At 43.9% G+C, this 22,257-nt stretch overlaps 1 protein-coding gene across 2 annotated transcripts in view; it reads left to right on the top strand.

The window, feature by feature from the left end:
* DDAH1 (dimethylarginine dimethylaminohydrolase 1) overlaps positions 1–22,257 on the top strand; it is a 102,213-nt gene that overhangs the window by 26,819 nt on the left and 53,137 nt on the right. The window contains exon 1 of one of the 2 annotated variants that reach the window (XM_062581308.1): positions 13,158–13,466. The exons of the other annotated variant lie outside the window; for it this stretch is intronic. Coding sequence (XP_062437292.1) covers positions 13,158–13,466 — 309 coding nt within the window. Of the gene's footprint in view, positions 1–13,157; positions 13,467–22,257 lie in introns of those variants that run through there. 2 annotated transcript variants of the gene reach the window in all.

The following is a 22,257-nucleotide window of genomic DNA, read 5'->3' as shown; positions in this document are numbered from 1 at the left end:
TTCATTTCTACCTGCCTCTAAGGCCTCTCTGTCCTTCCAAACTGGTATAGCAGAGGCTGCAGGTAAATGAGAAGCAAAGTACTGTTAAAAGGACAGAAAAAGCATAACATAACTAATACTCTTTAATGTTCTCTGTAACCTGCCTCCTCCTCAGAAGTTCACACATAAATTGGAAAGTTATGAATGGCTCAAGGGGAAGGACTGATACCCTTTTAGCCAGTCTTTTCTCCCTTGATGTACCCCATAGCTTACTTGTTCTTTGTTGAATATAGTTGAACTCTAGTTCAGCTAATCTTGTGGCTTAATTAAAATAAATCTAACCATTTTGTGCAAACGCAAGGTGGTTTATAGAGCGTAATGTCTCGGGCATTGTGGTCTTGAGCTGTCAGGCTAAGTGGGATGGTATTTTACTTCTCTCTTCTCAGAGCTAACCCCTGGCTCTCAGCTCCATGAGTACTTAATGGGTGTTCCCACTTTAATTCATAATAAAGTGATAATCATGATGATAAAATAAGAGTTCTGAGCTTTTAATGGCTTTTCTCTTCACTAATTGCATTAGATTCAGACCTGAATTATTGAAGGCTTCTGAAAAAACACATATTTTGGTCAAGGACAATTAGGAGGTGTTCCTGGAAACTCTTTGCACTGTTCGGGTTCTGCTGTCCATTAGTTCTTATTACTTACACAGCACCAAAGATGTGCCAGGAATATTAAAGAGAGTGTAAAGATCTGTAAGAAATGTTTTGCTACATTGTTCCTTACAAGAAAAGGGAAAAATTGCCCTTTCTCATTAGAATCCCGACCTGCCTCAGCTCTCTCAGGGCGTATGAACAACGCAGTGAAAACGCACATAAAACACAGGACTTTGTTTGGTGTTTGAGAGAATCACACGGGTCCCTGGGGGTCGAAATGAAGCTGGTCTGCGTTCCCGTTGCATGCATGGGGAAAGCCGTGCCTTCCTGCGAGGCTGGTCGCCGCTGGGGGAGGCGAGGGCTCACGAGGTGGCAGCGGTGGCCGGTGGCGCCTCGCTGTGACACCAGCGCCCACCTCGCTCCCGGCCCTGCCGCAGATGCTCTGCCGCAGGCGCTGCTTGGCTGGGCCTTGAGTCCCGAGCCCGACCGTGGCGACGGCGAGAGCGCCGGGCAGCACGTGCAGGAGCTGGGACAGGACAGCTCCTAATGGGACCTGCCCTGGGCTGCGAGGTCCTGCAGGAGCTGGAGAGCAAGGGGGTGGGGTGGAAGAGGGGACATCTGGCTGGGAGGAACTTGTGCAAATCCTGTGAGCGGCCAGCAGCTGCCGCGTGGCGCAAGGGCTCGTGCGTCCTGCCCAGTATCCTCTGGAGATCCTCTAGGAGACCCATCTGCTGCTGGAGCCAGGTGCAATCAACAGTGTCAAGCTTTTTGGTAAAAAAAAAAAAAGTCAGAGCTAGCAACAGCATCAGGCCTGGCTCAATGAGCTTAATGAATGTGGCTCATGGGATGTTTCAGGTACAAGGAGAAATGTGGAATTTCTTGTGTATGTTTAATTAGGGCACTTGGCAGCTGGGTAAACTTTAATTGCCATCCAGTGCTGCCAATCTTGCCAAGGAGTGAAGAGGGCTATTGATTTCCATCTCGGCTCAGGACTCGCTTCTGAGAGCTCATCAACCTGATAGGTGCTTCGTTCCCTGTGTCTGCTTTGTGCGAGCTAAGGTTGCTTTCACCTGCAGACGTTGGGTGGGGGGTCAGTGGAGAGAGTGCACAGAACTGTAAAGAGTCAGTTATGAACATGTCTCGCTTACCACCCTGTCAGGGCGCAATGTGCTGCCAGTTTTGGAGAACCTCCACAGCTCTAGGTCCTTACATAAAAATTCTTTTACAAACCTCATTGCGATAGTGAACAGTTGCCTCCCAAAAATAAAACAGGCATACAAAGATCCTTCTCCCTTTAGTCAACAGGAGCAAGGCAGTGTTTATTTTATATGCTGCATGTTGGTTTATAATGTGATGTTACTGAGCAGAGGACTAGAAGTCCACTAGAGGTGGATTTTGCATTTCACTTTGAAGACCCCAGTGTCCATAACTTACATTTTCTCTTTTGGGGACGGCTTCCAAATTTCATGGGCTAGATGCCAGGAAAGCTGTCTCTTGCACACACACATTTCTGGCTGGTAGCTGACAGTTTCGTTGTTGCGGGGGAATGAAGCTGGTTGAAACAGAGACACAATGAGAAAACTCTCACACAGACACAAAGTGTAGAAATTTAATTAGAAAAAAAATTAAAGGGCATTTTGGGAGAAGAGGTTGAAGAGGGAGAAGGAGATAGCATTGCCTTTGCAAAACTAGCAAAAATACGGTCTTGCAGGGGTTTACAGTTTAACAGGCAAATATCATTATGCACAAACAGGTTTCTAGACAACTGATCTAACACTGTACATACAATGGAGATTGGTGTGCCTATGCAGGGTAGATGTGTGTGTGGTTTACTGAAATTAAAGAATAAAGGTTAGAGTAATGATTTCTCTTCCACTGAGGAATGGATAATTAGTAAAATGTACGTACCTTTTATTCAGCAGATACAACTTCTAAATATAGGGACTTGCATCATTAGGTGCCCCAGGGACACTGCAGACTATTATATCATGCACACCACCACAAAAAATTATCATGATCAATCAAAAATAGCTAGCTATACCCCATTCTATGAAAATTGTTTGTATATTAAATGGCAAGAAACATAAATGTATATGGGTCTGGTTTGCTTTCTGCACATGCTTTGAACTGCAGTGACTTTGCTGGAATGACCCTGCCCTTGCAGCAGTGACAGGGTGGAATCTGCCCCCAGGTATCTGGTTATCGAGGAAAAGTGGTAAAGTTAAATGGTAGCTTATAAATCAAAATGAAAACAGTATTTGTCTAATGTCAAAACAGTAATATTGTCTAATAACATTGTAAACCATTTCCATTGCAGCTCTATGTATTAAAAGTGACTTTTTCTGACTCATTAGGAAAGGAACACCTAACACAGAACACTATGATGATTGGCTAGTAATGTCTTAGTTTTCTTTTGTTTGTCTGTGTTTAAGAAAGCTTTAATCTGATGCAGTAGAGAAAAATAATATTTCCAAATGCAAAGTGGTCCTCTTGGAAACAGTAATTTATTTCCTTATTACTTTAACAACTAATTCCATTAAAATAGCTGATAGTGCTGATAGTGGAAGGCAAACCTTATACCTGGATAAGACAGTGGAGATGAAAAAGGTAAGTTTTAGATCCCTACTAGCCAACTTTAAAATGGGAAAATGATGCATTTTCTGTTGGTTGGTAAAATCTTGACTTTCATCTCACGCTATTAGAGTATTTTTAAATCATGATGTCACTGTTGCCTTACTTTCATGTATATGTATCTCTTTATAATCAAGAGATGACAATATACACAGCAAAAGTAATCTGGGACCTCTGACAGCTGTTAAAATACAACAGCTATTGATATATCTGCTTTGTTAATCAGTGTTGGGTTATAGCCTCATTTTGTACCCAGAGCAGCTCTGCTGTTTGTAACAAAATACTTCCCACATGACACTGTCTTGTCATCTTCACTGTTTCTAGTGAGATTTTAAGAAGTGACTCATATTTTGGTGTGTCCTACTTAGGATACCTCAGATGTCACTTTTTCCAAGGCATTTTGCCAAGCCTTTGACCTTCAGACTGCTTTCAGGTGTTGAAAGAGAAGTACCCAGAACTGGAAATGCCTGCAATCTTTAGCTATCTTCTTTAAAAATATGTCTTTATCTTCTTTCTTTCATGAAAAATAAATAAAAGAGGGCTTTTACCTCTGCTATTAAAAAAGTTGTTTCAAGTCACTTTCTAATTGAAAGAAATGAATAAGTTCCATTCCTGCATTAACGCATTGTTAAACTGAGCAGATAATTATACTTTAGGTTTATATATCCTGTAATACTACTACCATAATCATTAAATAATTATATTTAATTTAGTTACACAATGAAATTTCTTCCATTCCCACTTACTGTGCTCATTAGCATATGGTATTTATTCTCTGATCCTGAAGGAACTAAGAATATGAGCACTCTGAAGTACTAGGTTATAAGTGTCATAGCAGAAAAGAGCACAACTGGCAAAATGCATGAAGTATATTTTTTTGTTACTGCTTTCAGATGAGTCAATATGAGGGCTATCTACTTTCCGTGCTGATTTTGTCTTTGTGGCTATGTTGTTAAAGGCATGACTGATTCTCTCCTCTTGAGCTCCCAAACACATTTCAAACACAGCTGAACTCAAGGAGTCAACAAAGCTACTGGCAAGCATATTCTGTATGTGAACTGATTTCTTCTAGTAGCTTAAGAAAGACAACACTCATTCAACATTCATTCCTTTCAAATAATGTGACTGGCAATGCTTGCATCTCATATGTCTACCTAAAATTAAAGCAGCTGGAGTTCCATAAAATATTAAATTACCACCAAATGTAGAAAGGTAGAGATTTTGAAATATCAACACATCAGACAGCAATGTGAGCAACAGTACAGAAATTTTGCAGTGTATAGCTCAAAAATTGGAATGCTTCCCATGAAACTGATGTATAAGTTTTTTGTATTACAAAGCTTTCATGTTCAGCAATTAAAGGTCATAAGAAGTCCTCAGAATTTGGGGAAAAAGATTTGTAATCATCAGTTTCAAGACCGCACCAGGAAAGGAAAATGAGATTTTTCACTGGTGTAATTTAGCTTAGTTCCCTGGAGTTGAATACAGACAGGTGATTACATTGAACTAAATGTGAGGAAATTATTTTTGGGTGGAATCAAGTGAAAGGATAGGAGATTTGTACTATAAATAAAAAATAGTGTTTTTTTTTAACAGTAGTAATTCAGTTTGATCTAGCTTTTGCCCTTTATGTTTGGAATATTTGGTCTGACTTGGCCTTTGTGCCAATCTGTGGGAGAATTCAGATAAACCCGGTGAAATCTGAGAACGAGGTTAACAGTAACCTTGTAAAGTTACTGTTGAAGTTACAAGGGGAAGAGCAGAGATCTGCCATGGATGCAGCACCCCCATGCACCCAAACAGGGCAAGAACCAACAGGCTGAGTAAAAGCCTGACTCAACAGGACTTGAAGGCTAACATGGGTACCAGGTTCACACTCTACAAATATGCAAACAGTATATTGGGCTGCATTAGGAGGATCATGGCCAGCAAACTGAGAGAAGTTATTATTTCCCTGTACTTTGTACTGGTGAGGCCATATCTGGAATATTGTATCCACTTTGGGGCTCTCAGGTCAAGAGGGATATTGAGATACTGGAGATTGTCCAGCAGAGGATTACCGAAGTCATTAGAGGTCTGTGGCGCCTGACCTACAAGGAGAGATTGGGGTAGTTAGACTTGTTTAACCCGGAAAAGAGAAGACTCAGGCTAATATCAACCTGTGACTACTTGAAGGGCACTGACATACACAGTGGAGACAAATTCATCTCAATAGATGCAGATGATAAAACAAGTGGCTGTGGTCAGAAGCCATGCCTTGAGAAGTTCAAGCTGGACATTAGGAAAAACTTTTTTGTTACAATGTTGCAGCACCGAACAAGGTCACCCAGAAGGGTGGTGGAAATGCTATCCTTAGACATTCTCAGGAATCAGCTAGACCAGCTAGCATTGGTGATAGTCCTGCTTTGAGTGGGAGGCTGGACTAGAGATCTCCAGAGGTCTCTTCCAACCAACATTTTGTGATTTCTTACATGGACAAATAATTGAACAAATGAGAATAAACAAGATTAGGAATAAACGTTATTTTCTCAGTAGACAGGACTGACTGACTGACTCCCGAGGGTTTTCTGTTGGATTTTGCGCTCTTCAGCACATTCATAAATGATCTGAAGAAAGAAGGTGAATAGTCAGATGAGAAAGCTGCTGATACTACTAAGTTACTCAACAGTATTCTAATTATAAATTCTCAGTACAACACTCCTTGCAGGACAATAAAAGAGCAGATAACATGCACATGCATAGGGAAATGTGATCCTAATATTGCATACACAGCAATGGGCTCTGATCTACTGAGATTCAGAGAGCAGATCTTGAAGTTCCACAAGTGCTTCAGCTCACCATTCCCTCAAGACCAAAAGCTAAGTGCTATCAAAGGCGCCTCATCTGCTGTTGGTCCATCAGTCTATCTGACGAAGGCAGTGCACTCCGCTGCAGCATGCAGTTTCATTATCTGTCAGTGAAATTGTCAGCAATAGAAGTTCTGTCCCTTCTTGAGCTGCACCTTAACTGCTCCAATTCTCCATTCTTTTTCAGCTGGTGAGTTAGAGGTATCCAGAAACCTCTTGATTAAATGACAAGGAACAGCACAAGCTAAAAAGGACCGAGCTCATCACCTGGTGTCTCTGCAAGTCTTCTAGCTGGTGTTGTTCCCCTGGCTACGCCTAGCTTCTTGTGGAAGCATCCACATGTTGTTCCGATATGGAGGGGCGAAGATCTACTGAACTTCTTCCTTTGAAGAAGAAAAGATCTTTTTGTGTCTGTTTTGTGACAGATTACAGCAATAGTTATTGCCATGAGCCTCAACACATTCATACTGAGGCTAATCTGCGTATTTTTTCATGTTATACAGCCTCTTTATTCTGACAGTTAGAACAGCATATTAATAAACTCAGTAAAAAGCGTATTGGAAATCTTTGACTTTCTTACTTTAACTTATGATATATTAATCTGTTTGTCTCCAACGCTAATCTTAGTGCCAAGATAGCTGGCAAAAGAACTGCTTGTCATTTGCAAGTACACAAGGGAAATCACAAAGTTGACCGTTTGTGTGTGTATATATATATACATATATATGTATATACACATATACCTCCATAATCTTTTTCTTGAGGATACAACACTAATTCCACTTAATCATTTTCATGTAAATATACTGTTTCATATATACATTTGCAGATTGTTGACCAAGTCAGCACCAAAAATGTACCAAGCGTTTACAAACCAAGGCAAAAGATGAGCGATAGGAAAGGCTGAGGATACTTTCTCAGGCAGCCAGCTCCTGGAAGGAACAGGAAATACAAACTTAAAAAAAAGCAAAAAGAATGCTACAGCCAAGTGTCACTGCATCTTACTTGAGCTTGCAAGGCTCTTCAGGCAATAAAACCAAAGGACAGCCTGCCACACCTGCAGGGGTGCTGCCAACAGGTCAGCTGGCTCAGCAGAAAAGGGAAATGTATAATTGTATATGTAATAAACGTATATGAATAAACAACTCAAATCGCTTTGCAAAGGTCTTGGATCCTTTAGAAAATATTAACCTATATCAGTCAGCATTTTAAAGCTTTTTTTTCTTTTTTTTAGGGAGTAGATTAAATTTATTTTTTCAGTGATAGACTGAAGGAAAGAAAAACCAATGTGTGCATGATTCCAGTCATGTTATGCAGCCCTGTATCAGGAGCCATGGCTTCCCCAAGACTTTATCCTTCTCTTCCTTCTGGCAGCCCTTTGCCCTGCCCTTTCCCTGAGCTCCTGGGGCAGCCCAGGATGGACCCGTGCAGTACTGGTGTCCCTGTACCAAGTCATATTAGCCTTCGTGAGGCCCATGGAACAATACTGCAGGAGCTGATCTTGTCTTGCCAAGCTAATAAAATAGCATACTTTACTAAAAATGCTGTCAAATACTAGGAAAAAGTCTTATAGTCTAATTTTCCCAGGGCAGCCACCACAAGAACAAATTGCAAAGCACTTAGCCTAGCCTGGTCTCCCGTCTCTTCTCTCTCTCCCATTTGGCCTGGTATTGCTAGTGTATTTCTGGGAAATGCATCCATCAGTGAAACAAATGCTGTCTTCCCATTCTTTTCTGTAAGAAAGATGTCAAAAGTTGTTATTTAGTATAAATTTCCACATAGCGCTATTCTCACTTTTACCTTTTAGTCCTGGTCATGTGCACCTGTGGTACCTAACCCATGTTTTTCTTTAATTCAGCAAGAGACTTCTCCCCTGCAAAGAAAGAAGGGCAGAAGAGTATTTGAGGCATGGTGAAGGTGAGGCGATAGGAGCACGCAATATAAATAATCAAAATTCTGCCTCTGCCTCCCAAATGATCTGTTTGTTCAACCAAGTAAATCTAAAAGTTGATCCTGGCTGTGCTGGTGCAACCTATTGTAACAAAGCACGTGGGAAGACCACAAATGCTAAGAATGCCCTGCGCATCTGAGTTTCGTCCGTGCTCCTCGGGGCCATGTGTCATGGCAACAATGCGGCCAAAGTTGACTTTTAAAGAATCGTGCTTTGACAGCAGTCTCCCCACCACTGCTTAGCTGCCAGTTGATGGAAATTCCTGTTTCGACGAAGTATGCAAAATGCCAGCTGAGAAAATGCCCAGTGCATTATCCCATAGCAGACAAAACAAATATTGTGTTTCTCATGAACCAGCTATGTACAGAATTAAGCTGGCCCTGGTAAGACTCTGTGAGATAGCTCAAGTTCAGCTCAGGCAAGGGAGAATGCTGCTCCCCAAAAGAATTTCTCCACACAATGGCAGATACATGGGTGATTTATGCCATCTAGAAGAGGTTGGTCTCTCTTTCCATGAGTGAGCTGTTCCATAGAGAACATGTGAAGAAATAAATCTGTTAAGCATTTTCAAAAAGTAAAAATGCTGGGGAGCTTGTCGGTACAGTGGGTAAAGTCGACTGAGGTGACTTGTTGCTTGGCTGAGGTCAAAGTCTTTAGCTCCTCTAAACGTTACCTACATGACTCTCAACCATTAATTATTTAGTAAGGATACTGCTTAACTGAATCCCTGTGTTGTTTTATGTTCTAGTACTAGAGCAGAAATTGAAAACTTACTTATGTAAACTACCTGGGTGAAACAGCACCACTTGGACAAACTAACTCCTTTGAGTCACTTTTCATGTATCTAAAGCATGAGTAAAATAATATTTTCTCTTCTGTGTGTGTGTGTGTAAGACCTGGGCCTGTATCTTAACAAACAGAATTACCCACTGACCCCAGTGGGACCCTTTCCAGCAGAAGGCATGTTTGTAAAGCCGTCTGATTACTTGAAACTCTGAAGAAGTGTTTGCATCTATTAATAGTGGATGTGGCTGTGAAATAGTTGTGTAGTCTTCTACTGAGATGAAGAAATCACTTAAACTTGTATTCCCTTTAAAAAGCAAAACTTGAAAATATTACCCAGCATCTCACTATCTTCCTGGTATAGATTCAGACCAGCCTAATGAGAAGAGTTGCTGACTGAAGGGCTATGTTGCCTTGTGTCCTGGTTTCTCATGTCTTAGTACTGTGAGAGATGCCCATGAAGGCTTTAGAGATGAAGGTGTTGTTCCCGTATCTGTAAGTGACGGAAAGGATGTTCAAACAGAGCAGCCCTGCGGCATGGCAGAGCAATCAGCCCCCTTGGTACACTTTTGTAGTCAGCAGGGACCCAAATTCGAGTTTGTCACTGCCGCACAAACTGTTGGACAGCAGTAACCAGCTGTGACCTTCATTCACTTAGTGTTTTACACAAACGTTGCACATGTGCCACACCTTAGGACACTTCAGAATTGTTGTTATCTAGTTGTTTGCACTAAAATTGCCAATCATTTTCAATGTGAGAGCAATACAGCTGGGCTGGAAGGGACCTCTTCCCCAGCTCAGGCTATCTGCTCCTGAGATGTAGTTCTTTAACCTCGTCTTAAAAACATTCTGTACAGAGGCTGCATGTTCCTCCCAGCCAATCTTTTCCAGTGCTTCTTGTTGTTAGAAAGTTTTCTGTACTTTTCCTTGCAGCAGTTTGAGTCTGTTACCAGTCTGGTACCTCATGGATATGGAGAAGAGATTTTTCCCTTCATCTTTGTAGTAGCTTTTTTTGCAAACTGTCCTTAAGTTATGGCTGTAAAAAATCTTATCAATATGCTGCTGGCAATGTTGTCAAATGGAAGAAATTTTGCTCTGATTACTGATGAATTTTCTGTCAGAACTTTTAAACCATATCTTCTTTTTCAATATATATTACTTTCTGGTGAAAGTGAATATGCTATTCACATGTGCTTCCTCAAGTACAATTTGCAAAGCAATTTTCTTTTCACTGTCGCTGTCAGCAGATGACTCTGTGAAGTGTCAGTCACAAAAGAAAATGGATTTGCATCCTTTTCTGTATTTTCTGTATGATAGATTTCCCCCTTTCTACATACAGCTTTCTCTGATACTGTTTAAGTGGCCTGCATTACATCTTCCATTACAAGAATTTTTGTCCAACATTTTGTATGAATTCCATAGTGACACAGCTTTTTTCTTGCCAGCAGATAGTATCTTTGCTCTTTCCCACTAGCCACTCCACCAGGGCAAAATTACTAGGAAAATACTGGATATACAGCAAGGCAGACAAGAAATAGTATATAGCTGATTGTAGCTGACCCATTTTGTATTACTGCCTATGATGAATTTTAACATCATTCCCAGAAGACTGTGTGAACACATTCTATTATGCAATGTTAATTTGTGAGTAAACTAATATTTTGTTCAGTTTATTACAACTATGCACAATTCTGCTCCAGCTGCATCTGTTCATAGATTGTTAGTGATGCATTTCTTTTGAACATAAATAATTGAACAATTACTATCAGCAAACAGTTCTTCATTTGTATTTAAACTACATGGTTTTGCACATTTAAGGAACTACAGATAATTTTTTTTTACTGTACAGTTGTTATTTCTGTAACTATGTCTAAATAGATAACATTTTTATTTCCAAAAAGCATTCTATTCTTCACCTACCTGTTCCTAAAGATAAACTTCTTTCTCTATTCTTGTCTCCCATAATAGGAAAAGGCATTTAGAAGATGTTAGAAATGATGTTTAGCCAGCTCACAGAGCGCAGCCATAGGGTGTCTGAGGTCACCCTGCGTTGGTGATACCTCTGGGATGAACCTCGCTGTCCTATCATAGACTATGTGCACATGATGACTGCATGGTGTCACTTAATAGCTCATATTGCTGTAATCTTAGTGAGATTTTAAAATTATCATAGCTTATACCTTCACGAGGTATTTATGAATGTCAAAAAATCTGTATTGATTAGAATTTTCCATTCAGCGGCTGTGAGAACAACTATTTGCAGGACTTCAGAACGTAGGAACCCTGGCAATTTTCTTGTTACATATGGATAGCAACATTTTTTCATCTGGCTAAAAGTCATGCTAACAAAATACGAACCCAAAAGTGTGTCACTGAACAAATCCCAAACCTGTAAAGGGCAAAATTGTTCTTTAATGACCAATTTGTGTTCTTTAATCACACAAATCATTACACTCAGCAAGCTTTAATATTGTGTAACAGAAATGATAGAATACAATTTCTAGAGGTTTTCTCAGAAATTTGATACCTCCTAAATGACAACAACTCAATTACCCACCCATTGTTTAAGGAGAATAATACTTGCACATTGTTAGTGAACCACAGTTACTCAAATCATAGCACCTATGCACATTTTATCTGTAAAGGCTGCCTTTACAGGGTGTTTGGAGAATGTGTGAAAAATGCAGACGATGCAGTCAGCTGCTACTCTGAGAACACACTTGGATATTTACTTCATGGTATTATTCATTAGTCTTTTTCCAAAACCACAGAAGCGTGACTGCTTCCACAACAGCCCAGCCAAAGCCATTGGGGTTCGTCCGAGCCCTGAAGGAGGCACGTGCAGACGGAGACCTCCTCAGCTTGCCCATACAGTCGGAGGGATGCGGAAAGACAGTCTTGCTGGTGAAGGGAGAGCTGGGAGGAAAGCAGTACGCCCACCTCTGCTGCCGGCAGGGCCGGGGCTGCCCCCCGGAGCTGCTCCCGCAAAGCCAGGCCTGGGGCAGCACGTGCTTCACCTTCCCTCCGGGAGCCAGCCTGGATGAGGGCTTGTCCCAAGGCAGGAGTAAACCTAGGGAAAATTAAACGGGGAGGAGGAAGGGGTGGGTTTTGTTCAACGGAAAAGATGAGAAATCTTGTTCTTCCTGATGGATAGGTGGGGGAAAACACTGGTCCTCCTACTGCCCTTCAGAGATGGGAGCTTTGGTGGCTTAAAGGAGTGGTTGGTGGAGAAGCTCACAAGGATGGGCATGTAAAAAGCAAGAGTGACTTGGAAGTCTCTGTTTTATTTCCATTGGATTTGCATTTGGCACTGTCTTCCCTTGCTGGAGAACTCTTTGTTTGGCTTTGTGCGTAAATCGTCCGGCCACCTGCCCCGGCCCCAGGGGGCCGGCTGGTGGCTGTGGAGGAGCAGAGGTGGAGAGCACCCTGCGCGGAGCCAGAGGTGAGCTGCTTTCCAATCTGCTCTCCGCATTCAAATGGATGCAGAACCAGATGCAAGGAGATGCAGTTGCAGATGCAGTTCAACGTAAGGATGTGTTTACCATGGAGGCAGTAAATTAGAACTTGGAGATGCTGTTAGAGAAATGACCTTATATCCACAGAGCTCCCAGAATTAGTTGAAGCTGATGGCAACTTTGCCCCTGACTTAAGATAAAAAGTCATTTTGGAGCTCACGCTGATAGCAAGGAGTAGAGCCCACCACTGCCAAAGTAGCCGCGAGCAAGGGCAGAGCTGGAGCTCACTCCTCCCCGCGCGGCCACGCTCCTGCTCTTGCCCAACGCTAGTTAGGCAACGCTCACCCCCCAGAAAAGAGATGTACGAATCCCGGCGCCGGCTCCCCGACCACTGCGGGAGAGTCAAGCGCAACCTCGCTTTCTCGAGTGTTGCCTTTTGGTACGAAGCGGGATCTGCTTCCTGTTTGGAAGCCGATGGGCTGCGGCAGGCAGCGGTGCGGTGCCGTGCGGTACACCTCGCCGGGCCCCTGGGGCGGCCGGGCCCCCGGGGCGGCCGCGCAGGGGCTGCGCGGGGCGTCGCCGCTCCCGGCCCGGCGGCGCTCCCGGCCCGGCGGCGCCCGCCGCCCCGCACCGCCGGCGCCCGCCGCACAGGTAAGCGGCCCCCGCCGGCGGCGGCCAATGGCGGGGCTCGGCCGCCGCCGCCAGCCAATGGGAGCTCTCCTGGCGGCGGCCCCATGGAAATGTGCCTGGTGGGGAGCCAATCGGCGGCGGGCGGCGGGCGGCGCGGCGCTTTATCAGCTGCCAGGGCCGGCGGCGGCGGCGCGCAGCGGGCCGCGGCCTCCCCGCGGCGCGCAGCAGCATGGCCGGGCTGGGCGGTGGCGGCCCTGCCGCCTTCGGGCGCTGCACGCACGCCGTGGTGCGGGCGCTGCCCGAGTCGCTGTGCCGGCAGGCGCTGCGCACCGCGCCGGGCCCCGAGGTGGACTTCGCCCGCGCCGAGCGGGAGCACCAGCTCTACGTGGGCGTGCTGAAGAGCAAGCTGGGGCTGCAGGTGCTGGAGCTGCCGGCCGACGAGAGCCTGCCCGACTGCGTCTTCGTGGAGGACGCGGCCGTGGTGTGCGAGGAGACGGCGCTCCTCACCCGCCCGGGCGCGCCCAGCCGCAGGAAGGAGGTGCGGGGCGCGGCGGGGCGCCGCCTCGGGGCCGGACCGCGGGGGGCGAGCGCGGCCAGGCCGGGCCGGGTCCGTCTCGGGGGCTGCGGCGGGCTCGGGGCGGCGGGGGCATCGGCCCGGCGGGGCGGCCCCTGCCCTGCCCTGCCCTCCCCGCCCGCCGGCACGGCCTGGCGGCAGCGGGGCGCGGCGCGGCCGCTCCGCGCTGCTGGGGCGGCTGCGGCGCGGTCGCGTCCTCGGCGCGCGGCGCCCCCTCCCCCCACTCCCGCGCCCCCCTCCCAGGGCGGCCGTTAAACCGCCGCGACCGTTAAAGCGCCGGGGGCTCGTGCCGGCGGGCCCGAGCTGGGCGCGCGGGGCAGGGTCCGCCGTAAGCGCGGGCAGCGCAGCCCGGCGGGCGAGATGGCCGAGGCAGGTGGGGAGAGGGCGAGGCGGCGGGGCGGGACCGAGCGCGGTTCCCCGCGGCACGGCCGGCGCAGCGCGGGGGCTCGTCCGGCGCCGCGGGGGCTCCGTCGGCGCTGCCCCGCGGCAGCCGCGCCCCGCCGCTGCGAGGGTTTCGGTCTGGAGGCGCTGAGCGCCACTAGGAGTTGGGTTTTTTCGTTCACAGCGCCTTTCTCAGCGGTTACGTTATGAACAGCTACCCGTGCTATGCTTCTTTGTGACAATAAACGAACAATATAAACTATGACTCATCCTTTCTCCGTTGTGTGGACCTGTAGTTTTTGCAAACTTGCAAAGCTCAACCAGTGATCCATGACAAAGGACTAATAGAGCAGGTTTATGTTAGTGCTAAAATACTGTTCAATCCAAATCCCATTTTCATAATGTGTTTAGTTTAATTTGAGCTCCCTTTCAGGAAGTTCATTACAGATGCCTCTTGTAACTACCCAGCTGCCTGAGCGCAGGAGCTGGTATTAGTTTTGGTGTATTTAGTGTTAGCCTGAATGCCCTTGACCCTAATACTGCCTTCCTTGTGCACCCACTGTGTGTCTTGTGGATTAGAAACTAGAGGAGCATGTGGGTGTGCAGGGAATGCGGGCTTTGGTATTTAATGGGTAGGTGTGAAGGATATGCTACTGCAGGAGCCTTATTTATTTCGGTTTAAAATTTTTTTTTTCCTTGACCTACTCAGTTTCTCCAAGAACCATTTCATTGAGGAGGGAATGCACTGAAGTGCCACTCAGTTATCTTTAACTAGCTGTCTCTATGGCTTTGGTCTTCTTGATCTAGTGTCCTCCTTTAAAATAATAATAAAACTTACTTGAATAAGCACTTTGTCCTACGTTGTAATGGTCTGAGGCACTGCACAGATTTTTGTGTTCAAATACATACCCATTTCTTTGTGTGTATGCATACGTATGTACTGTTTGGAGTGTACACCTGAATGTTCTTAAAGGTAGCAACATTAAAGTGCATGCACTGTCTGTTACTTGCAGAAGCAACTGTTTCTGGCAGAGTCCAGTGAACTTTCTCTTGTCCTTTACCATGACATGTTGATATGCATTTGTGACTCCTGTTGCCATGTGAACCCAGTTGGCCTTTTGGAGCAATTGTTCATGTACAGAATTTACACCTTTTTGGAAGTGTACAAAGTGTATGTAAAATACAGATATGTGTGGTGGTGGTAGGATTTGATGTTTAGAGCCCAGAAGATGTTTCGGAAGGGAGGTGGCCCCTGTTGTGCAACTGGGGATGATGGTACTGGCAGGAGGTGGGAGTCGCTCAACTGAAGCATGAGGTGAAGGGAGGAGGGAGTATTTCTTTCCATTTTGAGTTCTGAAGTTGTGCCAATGCAAAGCAAATTCCAAAGGATAAGGTATGGTGGTAGAATTGAACAAATAATTACAGTTCAATATTGTATTACAACATTTGAGGGGCAGTAAAGAAGTGAAAGAGCAAGGAACAAGGAAACAAAGGACATGAGGTCACTTATAAAAAGAAGCAGATTATTCCTCTCTCCTGCCTTCAGTGCCATTGATTATTGTGGCACAGCGGAGAGTGGAAAAAGAGATGTAACCCAAAGTTGCAAGAGTTATGAGGGAGGGCTGGTGATCTCTGAAGCTAAGAGAAGGGGTTTGCTGAGCCCTTGAGTGAAGCAGTGTTGGATCTGAGCGCCTGATAGCATTAATCCTCTTTTGGGGATTAACAGCAGCAAATTAAGCACCAAAGTAACTACTTTGTATTCTGTCTATTACAAATATCAGGCAGGTAAAACAAAGGTTAATTTTTCCATTAATAAAAACCACAAGATGTGACATTTATTTCTGTAATCCCAAATATGTAAACCGTAATTAGATGTTAGTTACTGGCAACCACAAAGATCAAAAAGAATTGTGCTGCAAGGAATGCATATGGTAACAATTTATCATTAAATTACACAGTTTATTGTCACTTTGAGAATAACACAAAATCTGTTACGCTTATGCTCTGTTCTCTTGCTTGGCCTGTGTCTTCTGGGTCTGAGACCAGGTTTCTTATCTATCAGAATTACCTGTTTTGAATGAAGGGTTCGAAAGTGATTTGAAGCAGAGCCTGAACATGGTACACTTTTGCATGGAACAGCGGAACAGGTTCACTTCTTCCCATGGGTGACTTATCCAGGCATCCTCATAAATCCAAAAAAAGAAAAGAAGTGTTGAAGCATGATTTGAACCTTATTTGTTTTCTTGGATGATGGGGCAATCCCTCTCATAAGAGGATTTTATTTTTTATTCACAAAAAGTTGTAATAATGCATGACACTGCAGAATATTGTTTGTCTGACCATGTAATTCTTAATTATTTATAACAACTCTTTCTTCTGGGAACATCATTACAGCACTGCCCTGCAGAGAAGAGAGAAAAGACCATTGGGGAGCAGGGGGCTTTCCATTGGGTTGTTCATGGTTGTTCTGAGTGCTGCAGCTGCATCTCTGGCCCTTTCCTGCCCCTGGAGGCATCCCCTTGGAAACCAGGCCTTTGTCCTTTCTCCCCTCTTCCCTCACAGAGCAGACAGGCCTGGGTTTGCAGTGTGTTGGTTATGTTTAGCTAGAGTCTGGTTTGTTTAGGAGGTTTCAGTGACCAGGCTCGAGTCAAGGCTTCAGAAAGAACAAATATATATGACTATTTCACCTAGGGCTCAGCTGCTGCAGTGGAGGGCCTGGTGTTTGTCTTGGATATCTTGGCAAATGTTTGTGTTAATCTACTTTTCCTAAAAAGTTCCCTGAGAAACAGCAATGTTTCTTGTAGTTTCCTGACCCAGTTGAAGTTCCTCTATTCTCCTCACTTCTAGTATTTACCGTTCTTGGATGTGCCTGGTGCAATTGGTTCAGCCAGGCCAAATGTGAAACCTGTAGCCACTCCAAACATTAGGTGTGGGGTGGCCCTACCTAAGCCACCTGTTCTACCTGATTCACCTGCTGTGAATCTGTAACACCTAGAGAAAAAAATACCATTTCTAAGATTTCTGTCTAGTCTTTGAATCTCCCTTTGAGAGTATTCTTGGAGTTTTGCAGTAAGTGAAATTGCTGAGGAGTCTCTTCTAGGATCTGTCATGTTTAATATCTTTGTTGATGACCTGAAAGGTGAGGTGGGAGGCATCTATATCAAGTTTTGGACAGCCTCAAATTTGAGGGGAGCAGGTGATGTGGATGAAGATCAAGCTGCCATTCAGAGGAACCAGGCTGGAGCAATGAGCTGATGTGAACCGTATGAAATTCAATAGAGACAAATGGAAAGTCCTGCCTGTGGGAAGGAGGAACTCCTGGCTAGCTGGGGATGGCTCCCCAGAAAAGCATCTGTGGGTCTGTTGAACTGCAAGCTGGATGTGAGTCAGCAGCAGGCCCTGGCAATTAAGAAAGCCAGCAGCATCTTGTGCTACATTAACAAGTGCAGAGCCAGTAGATTGAGGAAGATGCTTGTTCCCTCTACTCAGCACTCATTAGATCACATCTAGACATGATGCACAATTTTGGGCCCACCTACTATCAGAAAAACATAAACAAACTGGAGCAAGTTTAGTAGAGGGCCACCAGGATGGTCGGGAGCTGCAGCACAAGCTGAGGGAACTGGGCTTGTTTCAGTTTGAGAAGAGGTGATGGGGGAGAGGGGGCTAATAACAGGCCCTGAATGTGGCATATATTGAGGTTATCAAGAAGATGAACTAGAGTGTCCACAGAGGTGCATAGCAGGAGGACAAGGGACAATGGGTATAAACTGAAACAAAAGTTTTTGCTGGGATATCAGGAAGAAGCTTCTCACAATGGGGACAGTTGAACATTGGAACGGGCACCTAGAGATTCCACAACCTCTTTGTGTTTGGAGGTTTTCAAGGTCTTACTTGGTAAAGCCCTCAGCAACCTGTTTGCTGACCCTGCTTTGAGCAGAAGGTTGAACTAGAGACCTCTTGAGGTTATCTTCCAACTTGAATTATTCTGCAAATGTGAGATGCTTATATGTTAAGATACACAGAGACAGGCATTGGTTGGTTGAGCTGCGTCATTTAGTCTGCACCTTTGTGACAGCTGATAGTCACTAAATCTGAATGGCTCCCATGCTGATGGAACCACTGTTGGAACCTTAGAAGGCTGAAGCCCTGTGAAACCAGTTCATAAACCAGTGTTTCTTTATGCTGTTTCCAAAAGTCTTTGTTTCTGCCTTGGCTGGTTCAGGCAGACTGGTATGAATATGAACCAAGGATGTTTTAGTGCATTATCACTAACATGGTCTGCTGCATGACAGAAGGGAAGAGAACAGAGGCAGTCTGCCTACAACACCAGTTTTCTTCTTTTTATATAACAAAAGCATAAACCCATGAATATTTTAACAGTGCAGTTGATGCATGCTTGGCTTAATCCAGTTAATGTTAAGCCACATACTGAGCATGCACTGTTGACCTGAAACATTTTTTAATGTGGTGGTGTTGCTTTAGTCGACTTCATAGTCAGCCAGGTTTGTCTCGCTGATCTTTTATGTCGCTTCCACATGGGGTAACTGTTTAACTGACTTCTGTGCAGGATGGGAGGGTAGGGTTGGAATGGGGTTGTTTGGTACTATTTCTGTGAAGAATTAACAGACAAGGGATTGTGTCCAGGAAACATGCTAGGAGGGCTGGTGATAGAACAAGCTCAGAAGGCTGATCAGTGAAGTGAAGAAGATGGGGGTCTGCCTAGGTGCATCTTGGAAGATAGTGGCCTGGTAGAATGTGCAGCTGGGGGAGCTGCGTTTCAGTTGCATAATGCCTTGGATAACCAGCTCCCACATTTCATGTCACTGAAAACTATAATGCAATATTTAAGAACTGTTGTATGTGTTTTGTCTTGCTGACTAGGCTCCTTGTTAGGAAGGGTAGCTTGTTTCTACTTTAGTAAACTGAAAATTTTTCTTTCTACTGTAAAAATGACAAGAATTTCTATTTCCAAATATTAATTGGTCTTTTAATGGAGGACAGTGTTTTGAATGTTCTTTAGACAGGGCTTGTCTTCATAGGGATGCTAACTGGTGAAAACTTAGTCATGCATTTAATGGTTTTGTTTGCAAAACTCGGACACTTATTTGAAGGCATTATGTTTCTGTGTGGGAAAAGTCTGCATAAACAAGCATTAGACCTGCATTTATCAAGTTTTGAGTACTGTTTTACTGTGGTTGAAAGGGAATCTTAGGTTTTGCTGGCTACTAAGGTAAAAAGAACAAAGCTAGGATTGCCAGCCATCTATCTACTGACTTTGGAGTCTTCCTACTCTTCTTCCTCCCCCTTCCCCCCATTTTATTTGACCGAAATCAATTACTATAACGCTGCATGTACCAGACAAATCTATGCAATAGTTTGTAATAGCACTGATTGAGCTTTCAGGCTTTATCAATACTGTTGGTTACTCTTCCAATGCCACTTACTGCCTGTCTATCTGGAACAAAACAGAAATCTGGAATTACATTAGGTTTTATTCCACACAGTTGTAGAAAGAGAGTTAAATTTGGACATACTCAGTCAGTACTGGGAAATAACCCAGTATTTTTTTAGTAGAGTAGAAAAATTAGTCATGCATTTAATGATTTGTTTGCAAAAGTCAGACACTTGTTTCAAGGCATTATGTTTCTGTATTATCTTCTGGACTTATTTTAAAATTTATAGTTCCTAGGGGATTTTGGATTTATCAGATAAGGTAAAGGCTTTTGAAGCAAGTCAGAGGTAGATTATTAATGCAGGTAACTTGATGTTTTGTTCAGCTGTGTGCAATCACCAATGTGTGCTTGATGTTCAAGTTGAGTAACTTCAATTGAAATGTTGTGATTGCTGATCAGATTGCCAATTCCAGAACCTTTTGTTCTAACAATGTGTTCTCAAATGTTTATTCCTGTAGTATAAACACTTCACGTCACCTTCTGAACATAACAGGGTTAGTGACTGAGAAGAGCTTTGATCAGCACATTGCTCTTGCTGCATACGTTGTCTTAACACGCTTGGAATAGTACTAAATGGCATTTCTACCATTTCTCTGCTTATGCAACAGATGGAAATCCAAAAGTTCAGCAAAATGCACCCCCAGTGAGCTGGCCTCTTCAGCTGCTGCATAGGGAAGGGAGAGCAGCTGGTGCTGGCGGAGAGATTCAGGAGCTGCTACAGAATAGGTCACTGTGTTTTTTCCCTTGGCTATCAGGACAGAAAATGCCCATTCACAAGCCCAGTTCTCCAATATCTGCATGGGAGCAAGTTTTGGGGTTGCATGCCTGCAGTGAAGGAGAAGGGAGTGTATACAGTCCTGCAGCAGTGAGGACAGTGGTTTAGTGCATCTTCCTTGACTAACAAAAGAGTATGCTTATTAGTCTCATCCTCTCAACAAGCATTGAAAGAGTCTCTTGCTTCACTTTCAAGCCTCTCCGTGTAGTACTTCACATGTCTGCTTGCTGGGCAGCACGGTTTTGTGTGCAGCTGTGGTTCTCCAGGTTTCTGCTGGGCAGTGCCAGGCTGTGTCCTGTGTGCTCTCACCTGCACAGATGCTTCCTCACCTGCTTGTTAGCACAGCTTCTATAAGGCTGCACAGGAAACCAGAGCAGTGACCTGCTCTTGGGTGGAAGGAATCCCCTCCTCCTTTCATTCTTTTCTTTCTCTGGAGTGGTTTAGGTAGTTGAATAGGCTCTTTGAGCTGACATTTTGTGCAGCTCTATGAACAGCTGTACTCAGAGTGGCCATACAGAGCCAAGACTGAGTGTCCAGAGATTCCTTACACTTATTTCTTAGCTCCTCTTGCCCTGGATCAATGTTGGCAGAACTTGTAGTAGTTTATATAGCTGCAGTGTAGACAAAATGTAGGCACTCTGAGAGCGTCTACTGACCTGTAATGTTGATCCATATTTAGGTGATGTTCCTGGTGAATACGGTACTTCAAGAGCTGGCTAGTGTACATTCTGGAGGAGCTCTATAACTCATTTTGAGTTATGGAGGGTAACAAAAATTAGGAATGACATTAGGTACTTTTTCACCCTCTCTTCAGCCTTTGTTTTCCCTTGAACACATCTCCTGTTCTGCACTGAGTATATACATGCTCCTTTGCCTTTCTTTTTTTCACCATGTTCTCAATTTAATGTCAAAATTAGAACAAAACCATGAAAGATACTGTAATTGGTTGTCATTTTGTTTTCAGTTTTACTTTTCAATCTGTTTTCAGTAGCAAGCAAACTTAGGATAAAACTGGATGAGGTATATACCTGGTTTTGATTCTCTCTTGCAGAAGCGTCATATGGAAAACGTTGAGATTATACAGTAGGTGGAACCAAATGTAACAGTCTTTATTAAAGCACGTGCTATTTGGAGGTGGGTGCTTTGGTTTGTATCAAGGGAAAGTGGTTCTCTCCGGGAGCAAATAGGAGCTGTACATCACAGGGAATGGAAGGGAAACAAGTGACCTCTGGTATCAGAGACTACATTGGCATTTTCTTTGATATATTTTATTAGCTTTCATTTTCAGTGTTTGGATATTAATATATAAATTAACCAGAAGGTGTATTGTAGAGGAGAAAGGTTTCCTCTTGAACAATATTTGAGACAAGCCTTAAAAAAAAAAAAAATCCCAACAGTGGGACAGATATAGGCTCCTGATATAGGTCTATCTGTGTAACTGTTATTTTGGTAAACATGGGGAAAGAATGTGAGGGTCTCACCAAACAGCCTGGCATGAAAGCAGGTTTGATTTGTTTTTGTGGCTCTGCCCCATCTGACTGTGTAACAGTTTGAGTGTTGCCTTGTAGTTCTTGTACATTCTTCTTTGATCTCAAAGTTAACTGTTAGTATGGTACTGTTGGGTGCTCTATGGCCCTGACACTGTGTGAACAGGGTTGACATTTTGGGTGAATTGGCTATATCAAGAACTATTCTCTTTCATATTCAATTTTGCTTCTGTGATCAGATTTAATGAAAAGATCAGGAAATAACTTCTGGTTAGATCAATAAAGGTGTTTTGTATTCATTATAATTGGTTTCTATCTATAGAACTATAAAACAATCTTTAAGGATAGATGTAGGAGCAACTTGAGCTTTCATGTATCTGAACAGAAGCAGTATTTAGGCCTTGTTATTAAATTGCCAGGTCAAGTTTCTTGAGTTGCTGGAAAAGTCAAAAAAAAAAAAAAAAAAAACAAACAAATAAACAAACAAAAAAACCCCAAAAAAACCCCTACATCCAAAGTATGTGTTTGGGTTTTTTGTTTGTTTGTTTTTTGTTTGCATCCTGTGGAGATTGTTATTTGCAAGTCCAGTGTCAACTTTTGTACTTTTTTTTTAATCATTGCTCCTGTGGTCATGATAAATTGTGTTGGATGAGGTT

This window comes from Rhea pennata, chromosome 8, assembly GCF_028389875.1.
Source record: "Rhea pennata isolate bPtePen1 chromosome 8, bPtePen1.pri, whole genome shotgun sequence".
NCBI classification, from domain to species: domain Eukaryota; kingdom Metazoa; phylum Chordata; class Aves; order Rheiformes; family Rheidae; genus Rhea; species Rhea pennata.
This window is presented reverse-complemented; position numbering and strand designations above follow the sequence as displayed.